The sequence below is a fragment of the Anopheles coluzzii genome, chromosome 2 (assembly GCF_943734685.1).
Source record: "Anopheles coluzzii chromosome 2, AcolN3, whole genome shotgun sequence".
Lineage (NCBI taxonomy): Eukaryota > Metazoa > Arthropoda > Insecta > Diptera > Culicidae > Anopheles > Anopheles coluzzii.
The window spans coordinates 44,809,516-44,819,690 of NC_064670.1; the positions used below are offsets into that span (position 1 = coordinate 44,809,516).

General features: G+C 44.3%; 1 protein-coding gene across 1 annotated transcript; it reads right to left on the bottom strand.

Moving 5' to 3' along the window:
* Positions 1–8,822: 8,822 nt before the first annotated feature.
* On the bottom strand, positions 8,823–10,175 carry LOC125906865 (uncharacterized). The gene has a single exon (XM_049607614.1). It carries the CDS (start codon positions 10,173–10,175, stop codon positions 8,823–8,825), a length of 1,353 nt encoding a protein of 450 aa, XP_049463571.1.

The window sequence follows — 10,175 nt, forward strand, 5'->3', positions numbered from 1 at the left end:
AACGATCCACCCCGACCGATCGCTCTCAGGCGCTCACGGCTCGTCAACTGCAGTAAGAGCGGCTTACTGCAGAGAGAGCACGCGAGCAGCTGGCTGCATTCTTTCATCTAACAGAGACGATGGGGCTGGTTCGGAAGGCGCCTATGGCATATCTTAGAACGGCATGGTAGATGGGGCTTATTGCTTTTTCAAACTGTTCTTTTTTAATTGATACTATTTCTATACCGTACAGTAGTTTTGGAAGTAACCAGTGATTAATAATGAAGATAAGTGTGTCTTTTGAAGCTTTGTGGGTTCCTGTACTGAGCATTTTGAAAAGGTTGATTTTCTTGGTAGCTGTAGTTTTTAACTGTTTAATGTGGGCTTGGAATGTGAGTTTTTGGTCTATTGTGATCCCGAGTATCCTTACTTTTTTGCAGTCTGGAATTTGTGATTGATTAAGGCAAAGCGGTACGGTTGGGTGCGGTTTGGTGCAGATGTGTAGTATATTGCTTTTTTCAGCAGCGATGTCATAACCAATACGTTTTGACCATTCCCATAAGATGTTCAGTCCCTGTTGCAGATTGTATCGCGCTACTCCATTATCTGCATTGCTCGAGATCAGAACGATATCATCAGCGTACACCAGTGGAGTGATGGATGGTGGTAGTGAGCGGAGAAGACTTTCGATGCTAATCAGAAATAATGTTGGAGAAAGGATGGCTCCTTGAGGAACTCCGTTTTCGAGTGTTTTAGTGCTGGATTTGTTCGTTCCAATCAGAACCTCGAAGGTACGGTCTGAGAGGAAATCATCGAGGAATGTGATCATGTTACCTCCGAAATTCCATCTGGCTAGCTGGCGCATGATTGCGTATTTCCATGTCCGATCGAAAGCTTTAGCCAAGTCGATGATAGCACAGTCGGCATGATGTTTATCAGATTTTACTTTGGCCAGCAGTTCTTCGAGTTGCACAAAGTAAGTTTCCGTGCCTAATCCGCATCTAAATGCGTGTTGATTAATGCTGAGGAGTTTCCTGCCTTCCAGTTCTTGGGTAAGACGCCGGTTAACCATTCTTTCCAACACTTTTCCGATGCAGTTTAGTAAGCTTATTGGTCTGTAGCTATTTGGGCTGTGTTTAGGTTTATCGGGCTTTAAGATGGGTATTGTTAGACTTTTCTTCCAGTGAGGAGGAATTTTGCCACTCTGCCATATGTGGTTGTAAAGCTTTAAGAGCAGGTTTTTTCCTTCAGAAGGAAGGTTTTTCAACAGTGGATAGCCAATGTCGTCTGGTCCTGCTGAGTTGCCTTTGCACTTGGCAAGAGCCCAACTCAGTTCGGCTATAGAAAAGGATCTATTGTAATGTATGTTGGGTCTGCTATTGAATTGTAATTGTATGGATTCAGTTTTTGCTTTGATGGTCTTAAATTCTGGCGAATAACTATTTGTGGCGGATATGGTGGCAAAATGAGTGGCAAGTACCTCTGGTGTTGATTCAACTGGCACTATTGTCGTCATCGGTTTTGATGATGATATGAGCGGTATCTTGCTTGCGTTCTGTTAGGCATTTCACATTTTTCCACATGTCTTTTCCAGACATTTCGGGACTTATGTTGTCTTTGAATCGGTTCCATGATTCTTGTTTTGCCTTCTTTATTTCTTCTCGTGCAATGCGATGAGAAATTTGAAATTCCTCGGAGAGGGTAGGGATATGGGTGTGGTTTTGGTTTTTCTTGGCATTTTGTAGTTTTCGGAGCGCCTTGCGTCTCCTTTTTATGGCTTTTGCGACAGTGTCGTTCCACCAGTGAACACTTCGTTTGCCTGGTTTGCCCTTTGATTTTGGGATCGATTTCGCTGCTGCATCGTTTATGATCTTGATGATGTTTTCTTCTGTTGCCTGAGGGTCTGAATGTAGATGTTTTATTATGTTTATTTGGTATGATGTCCAATCGGCATTTTCGTATTTCCATTTTGGTCGTTGTTTATTTTCCGGAAGAGATGATTTGCTTTTGACAATGATCGGATAGTGATCACTGCCATGTGTGTCCGCCAACACGTAAAGTTTAAGTTCGTTGAGGAGGGAGAAGGATGAGATGATGTAGTCAAGGAAGGATTCTGTACCTGAAGAGATACATAGTCGGGTAGGGTTGGGGTTGGAAATGAAAGAAATATTATGGTTAGTAAAAATGTTATTTAGTTTATTAAATTTTCTGTTAGTTTGGGAGATTCTAAGATTCTTATCTTCTGCATTAAGATCTCCTGCTATTAGCAAGGGATGTGAAAAAAGATTAAGAAATGAGTTAAGCTCGGATTCGTTGAAGGTAGGTCTAGGGGGTAGGTAGAGTGAAACGATGGTCTTGTCTATGGGAGACTTAATATTTAGTGCTATTGCGGAAAGATTGGTGTTAGTTTTTATTAATTTGAAGGGAATAGATGTATGTACACCTATTGCAACACTGTGATGTAGGTTAGTTGGAGAGAGCTTGTAGGACCAATTGTAGTGATTAAGTGGAGAGTGGTTGGTATTAGGTGGATCGCAAACTTCTTGAAGTGTTATGACGGCAGGTTTGTATTCGTTAATTAGAAGTTGAAGTTCGTAGAGGTTAGTGTTCATTCCTCTTATGTTCCAGTTTAATAGAAATGGTTTGTTTATGTCATTAGTATTATTGGTTGTGGAGAGCATGATAATGATTTAGGTTAGTAGACTATTGTGGTAAGAGGAAAGGAGAATAAATTCAGTGGCGATGTTTTTTCTTCGATGGTTTGGCAGTTGGCGATCGTTGTTCGGAGGGAAGAGTGGGAGAAGCGATGGGCGAGATGACTGCGATTTCGTTGGATGTATAACTCTCGTGTGTGAGTTATCAATTAACTTTTATTGCGTCCTGTCTCAATAACGGTCAGCGAGCAAAGAGAACGAGCTAAGGGCCGCATGTCCTTAGTTCCCCTATTCTAACTCCGGTTGCCAACGCAGTTGGCAACCATGGCCTAACTTGATTCAGTGGAAGGTTGAGGTGCACAGCGACAGGTGGCGTACCTGCTATAATTTGTTGCCTGCTAGGCGAAGATCGCTAGAACTGGTCTAACGCGAATCGAACGGTTAGAACTGGTCTAACGCCGTAACGGTCACTACAGAACCCCCCACCAGTGACGGAGTCACGAGATGAAATTGATATGAGCGTTAAAGGCGGAATCGCACCTCTCCAACCACCGCTCCACTCTGCCTGATCTTTGGTATGCTTGACGAGCGGTATGCTGGTTTCAGGCGATCTATTGAGATAGACTCGTTTTTTCCTTTCCTATTGATTATAAAACATTTTCTGAAACGCCGAACTACGTCGAATGGTCCTTCGTAAGGAGCTTGCAGTCCAGTTTTAACTTTGTCCACTCGTGCAAAAACTTGTTCGCAATCATTTAGATTTTTAGGAACATAGGGAGTGATCGACGTTTTTTGTGTAGTGGCTGTAGGCTTCAAAGTTTGAAATGCCTTTTTCAGATTGACGATGAAGTCAGGGAGATCTTCTGAGTTGTTTTTAGAGGATGGTACAGATACTTCAGCTGGGAGCCTAAGGCTCTGGCCGTACACCATCTCTGCTGGTGATCCCTTAATGTCGTCTTTAAAAGACAGCCTAATCCCTAACAAGACCAATGGTAATCGTCTCATCCATCGCATGGAGTCTTCACTTGCCATGATAGCACCTTTTAGTTGTCGGTGAAATCTTTCGACCATCCCATTTGATTGTGGGTGGTATGCTGTGGTCTTAATGTGATGGGCCCCAAGGAGCTTGGTTAGCTCCTGAAACAGTTTAGAGATAAATTGTCTTCCACGGCCAGTTGTGATGGTTTCAGGGCATCCAAAACGCGAGACATAATTGTCGACAAATGTTTTTGCGATGGTAGCTGCTGACATATCTGCCATTGGATAGCACTCTGGCCATCTTGTAAATCTATCTACTATTGTGAGTAGGTAACACATGTCTTCCGAAGGAGGTAGAGGACCAACGATGTCCATGTGGATGTGGTCAAACCTGCCTTTCGGAATGTCAAAAGTTTCCAATGGCGAGTGAGTATGGCGTGTTATTTTGGCCTTTTGGCATCCAATACAGGCACGTGTCCAATCTCCCACGTCCTTGTTCATGGAAGGCCAAAAATAACGATCGGTTATAAGCTTTCTAGTAGCCCGAATGCCAGGATGTGAGTTATTGTGGATCCCTTGGAATGTAAGCTTGCGCAGAGACAAGGGAACATACAAGCGTTGTCTTCCTGTCGAAGACTCAATAAATAGCTTAACATTGTTTGAAGATATCTGTGTCAGTTTATATTTAGTTTTTATGTTCTGTTTTTCCAGCAATATTTTTAAATGTGAATCTTTCTTTTGCTCTTTTGAGAAAGTTTGATCCGTTAACACCGTTATGGAATCCATGCCCCCAATCCTAGATAAGGCGTCCGCTACTACATTGCTCTCTCCCCGAATGTACTGTATATCAGATGTGTACTGGGAGATGAAGTCGAGATGTCGACTTTGTCGCGGAGACTTTTCAGCCTTGGATTTTAACGCCATTGTTAGGGGTTTGTGGTCTGTTAATACCGTAAAGTCTCTCCCTTCGAGAAAATGCCGAAAATGTTTGATTCCTAGGAAAATGGCAAGTAGTTCTCTATCAAAGGTTGAGTATCTCTGTTCGGTTGGTGTTAGTGTTTTTGAGAAAAACGCCAATGGTTGACTTTCACCATTAAGATGTTGTTGTAGTACTGCACCAACTGCATAGTTAGAAGCGTCGGTAGTGAGAGAATAGTTGGCATTACTCTGTGGATGAGCTAACATAGTTGCATTTGATAGGTCATGTTTTACTTGAAGTACTGCTTGTTCACATTCTTCTGACCATTCAAAATTTTGTTTACTCTTTTTGCCGTTGTGCTCAGCGATGAGTTGATACAAGGGTCTCAACTTGTCGGAAACCTGTGGAATAAATCGATGGTAGTAATTTATCATTCCTACCAATCGCTGAAGTTGTTTAACGGATGACGGAGAGGGAAATTTTGTAATGACCTCTACATTAGAAGAAGAAGGAGTTATTCCTTTTTCAGAAATGTTGTGGCTAAGGAAATCCAACGATGGTACGCCAAGAACACATTTAGATGACTTTATTTTTATGTCATGACTAGCCAGCCGATGGAACACTTTATGTAAATGTTCAATATGCATTTCTTTCGTCGGACTAGCTATGAGGATATCGTCAATATAGACAAACACAAATTCCAGATCTCTAAAAATGCTATTCATGAATCTTTGGAAAGTTTGGCTCGCGTTCCTAAGACCAAATGGCATTCTTAGGAACTCAAACAATCCGAATGGAGTGGTAATAGCAGTTTTGTGGACATCTTCCTCGGCAATAGGAATAAGGTGGTACGCCCGTACAATGTCCAATTTTGAGAAAAATTTGCACCCATGCAAGTTCATGGTGAAATCTTGCACGTGTGGTATGGGATATCGGTCGGGTGTGGTTATGGCGTTCAGTCGTCGATAATCCCCACATGGTCGCCAGTCGTGATCTGCTTTGGGAACCATGTGCAGTGGCGAAGAAGCTGGAGAAGAAGACGGCCGGCAAATGCCTAAGTTCAGCATATGCTGAAACTCTGCCTGGGCAATCTTAAGTTTCTTCGGTTCCAGACGACGAGGCTTAGCAAATGGTAGAGAGCCTTTTGTTTCAATGTAGTGTGAAACAGAATGACTGACTGGTGTGTTGTAGTCAGGGGGCTCGATCAACGAAGGGTATTGTCGTAAGACTTCACCGAACTCATTTGCTTCCACAGAAAAATGTTTTGGTGTGGGAGTGTCCACTGTCGCTATAGTAGCTTTTGACATAAGATTTGTGGTTGGATCAATTAGGCGCCGTTCCTTAAGATCAACTAACAAACCGTGTTTGTGAATAAAGTCAGCTCCTATTATAGGACGATTCACCGCTGCTATAACGAAAGTATGAGTGAAAGACCGCCTCAATCCAAGAGATACCTGTATTAACTTGGTGCCATATGTAGCAATGGTACTACCGTTGGCTGCAGCTAATATGTGGTCAGTTGGTTTGGCTACAGTGCCTACCAAATTTTGTGGAATAACGGATACGTCAGCTCCGGTATCTATAAGAAATGTGAATAAAGTAATCTCATCATTGATGAAGAGACGACGTGAGGAGCTTAAAATTGCTCGTGGGCTATCCGTCAACGCTTCAGAGCAAATTAGTTTTTTTGAAGAGATAAATTGTTCCCTCCCTGCGTTGAATGAAAATTGCAAGGATTGATACACTTTTTCGCGTTCCGTCCATATTTGTGGTGGTACCAACATAGTGGACGTTGTCCCTGTTGTGTGGGTGTGTTGTTCCTATTTCGCGATTTTGAGCGATTTCTCTGTCGTCCCCTCCGCTGATGATTAGAATTGACAGCCATTTGGCGAATCATGTTTCGCAGCTCCGATATTTCTTGACGAATATCGTCAGTCGCATAATTGTGCGAAAAATGATTTGGCTTAGATTCAATTGCAGAAACGCTACCTGAATTGGTGCATTCCCAGAGTCTGTCAGCGATTTTCATTTGCTCATCGTGGTTCTTAGAATCGACTGCAATGAGTGCTACCTCAATGGATTTTGGTAATCTCGATTTCCACAACTTTTGTATAAGTGTAGCAGAGATATCAGCCGAACCACCCGCGAGCTGCACCATGTGCCGATAAAGCTCGGATGGTGACCTGTCACCCATCTCCACGTGATATAAAAGTTTCGAAAGTCGGGCCTCCTCACTGGTTGAATGGCGACTTAAAACCTGTTCCTTCAAATGAGTGTATGGTGTTTTTTCATGTGGAGCCTTGATAACATCCAACACTTTCGCTAAGGTTTGCTTAGGAAGAGCGCCTATAAGATACGAGTATCGGGTGCGCTCCCTTGTAATTTGAGATACCTCAAACTCAGCCTCCGCCTGAGCAAACCAAATTTCAGGCATATCATCCCAGAATGGGGGTAGCTTGGTGGCGATGCGCTCCACCTGTGGCACTGATGTGGGGTTCTGCGCCGTGCTGGCACTAGGCCTCTCAACCTCCCATTCTAATGACATGTTATACAATTCAAATTTTATGTGTATGTGAATTAAGATAAATATTTAACGCAAAAAAAATATAATGAAAATTTAGGCGAGTAATAAAAATATAAAGGAAATACGCTAATGGAAAAAAATATACCAGAAAATGAAATTGAACAATAAAAATAAGATAAAAAAAAATCTAACTGCTAATCCTAGCACTATCTTAATCTTAATATTCTTATAATATAATAATAAGATGATTGGTTGCTCGAAATCGAAAAGTGCGTGAGGAAAAAAAAAATATAAACAGGATAAAAAGGAACGTGCTCACCGCCAATTATTGAATCACCGAGTAGATGTTTCCCTTAACCGTATGCTTCAACGGTTACCCTGCTGCCGGGGGATGCAGCGATGGTGTTCAGCGGTTGTTCCGCTCCTGGAAGATGCTGTGATGGTCTTCAGTGGTCACACCGCCGTTCCGATGATGATGCGCCGGTCTTCAGCGGTAACACCGCCGGTCCGATGGTGATGAGATGGTTCGCAGCGGTAACACTGCCGTTCCGATGATGATGTGACGATCTTAGCGGTAACACCGCCGGTCCGATGGTGATGAGATGGTCTTCAGCGGTAACACCGCCGTTCCGATGATGATGTGACGATCCCTGCCGTTGTTAGCTGCTGCTTACCGCTCACCCGCGCCGTCGAACTTGTAGAATTTCGTGCCGAACTGTAGATCACTTCCTTGTCGCGGCCACTTCCAAAGTGGGCTTAAACGTTTTGCTCTCGTTCAACTGCGATGCACTGGACGTACTGCGGCGCATGTACCGAGGTGTGTCGATATGTGTGTGCGACGACAATGAAATTGCCTCGTGGTACTTGGTGTCGCCGACGGAGGATGCGATGATGATAGCTCTCCTCGTGCGCCACTGGTGTGTAGGTGTGCGTAGCGTGCACTTAGTACGTAATACGTAAGTCACCTCGTGGTCGCGGCTCGTCGACGGATTTCCGATGAGGTACCGTATCCGTGCGCATGAGGTTACGAGGTGTGTAAGTGTGCGTAGCGTGCACTTATTACGTACCTTACCTCGTAAATGCCGTTGCCGTGGGAATCTGCGTTGCTGTGCAGAATCCGTGCGCTGGATGTACCTTTTTGTCAGCGTGTGTGTAGCGTACGCTGAATACGTACTAACGTACGTTCTTTCTTTGCTGCTGCCGGAGAATTTCGCGTGAATGCAGAGCCGTTCAGCTGAAGCAGCGTGTGCCCGTGTGACGTGAGCGCGGCCGTTAACCTGCCGTCCTAGCTGTATCAGCGTGTGCTCATGTATATCGTGAGCACGGCTTTTACACGTGGCGTCACCGCTATCGCAATGTATCCACTCTATCGAGTATTAGGATTTTTTGCGCGGCGATTAGCGTTTGCCGTATGTCTACTCAGTTGGCGTAGAGAAGACAAAAAATAACTGCTTTTTCACTTCACTGCACAAACACAAGCTACTTTATTTCACTCGTCGGGGTCACCACTTATAACTCTCGTGTGTGAGTTATCAATTAACTTTTATTGCGTCCTGTCTCAATAACGGTCAGCGAGCAAAGAGAACGAGCTAAGGGCCGCATGTCCTTAGTTCCCCTATTCTAACTCCGGTTGCCAACGCAGTTGGCAACCATGGCCTAACTTGATTCAGTGGAAGGTTGAGGTGCACAGCGACAGGTGGCGTACCTGCTATAATTTGTTGCCTGCTAGGCGAAGATCGCTAGAACTGGTCTAAGGCGAATCGAACGGTTAGAACTGGTCTAACGCCGTAACGGTCACTACAGATGCCATGTTTTTTACTGCATTTCTTAGTTCTTCTTCTTCCGATGAGACGTTTTCCAGGTTGTGGTTTCGTTTGCGGGATTGTGCTGAGATGACTGATGTGGCCGAATTTTCTGATTCTGTGTCGGATGTAGACATTGATTCCTGGTCATTTGTTTCGTTGTCGGTTTCGAGGTTTTCCGTTGCTTCAGCATTGTTGTTGCTCTCGCAGACATTGTTGGATTGGGTCGAGCTTTGGTTTTCTTCGATTTGTGTAGTGGCTTCGTTCGTTGGGTTATTATTATTTTTCTGCAAATTTCCATTTGGTTCTTTCAGTTTCTTCAGAAGAGCTTCGCTGAGCTTGCTCTGGGTATTCATCTTTTTCATCTGATCTACGATCGTTTTCTTCAGTTCATTTTGTTCTACTTCGAGCCGTTTGATTTTCATGTCTTTATCATCCACCGTGGTAGTTTGTTGCGCAAATGTGATTCGCTGCTGTACAGCACTTGTTCGCTGATGTTGTTGGGGGGCCATTTGCCGAGCTTCCTTGTAGGTGCAGTTGTGGTCGACTTTTATTTTGATGACTTGTTCTTCAAATTGGAACGCAGGGAATTCGCGAGAAAATGCGCTGTGTTCGCCTTTGCAGTTCACGCAAGCGGGATGGGTCGAACATTCACCGTGTGCTGCGGTTCCGCAGTTTCCACACACCTGTCCCTTTAAGCAGCGCATTTTTGTGTGCCCATAGCTGGCGCATTTGTAGCACAGCATTGGTTTTGGGTAGTATGGTTTCGTTCGCACCTGCAACAGCCCTATGCGAAGGGATTCCGGTATTTTTCCAGCTTCTACGCGTATCAGGAAAGAGTTCGTTGGTTGTATTTCGTCATTCACCTTTCGGGTGAATCGTCGGACTTGCTTGACGTTTTGACTTTCCATGTTGAGTAAAATTTCTTCGTCCTTTAGTCCTTTCAGCTCCGGGGTGAATATTACGCACTGGACTGTGTTCAGCGTAGCGTGAGGGGTGATGGATACTTTGGTACCATCGATGAGTTGCGTGATGCTTTGCATTTTTGTGTACTGCGCAACGTTTCGGGTTTTGATCAGATATTTCTGCCCGAATTCCATCGAGTGGCTGCTTTCGGTAAGCTCTCCAACCACGTTGGTAATGCTCTTTGAAATTATCCATGGGTTTTGCGGGAGCTTAAAGCCTTTCAACGGCTCGAGAACGAGGAACTTCATGTCCCCAAACTCGTTATTACGATCCATCCATGGTGGTAGTGATCGAGCTCTCTGGGGAGGCTCGGGCGGAAGTGCATCCCGTACAGGATGCGAGGGTCCCGGCAT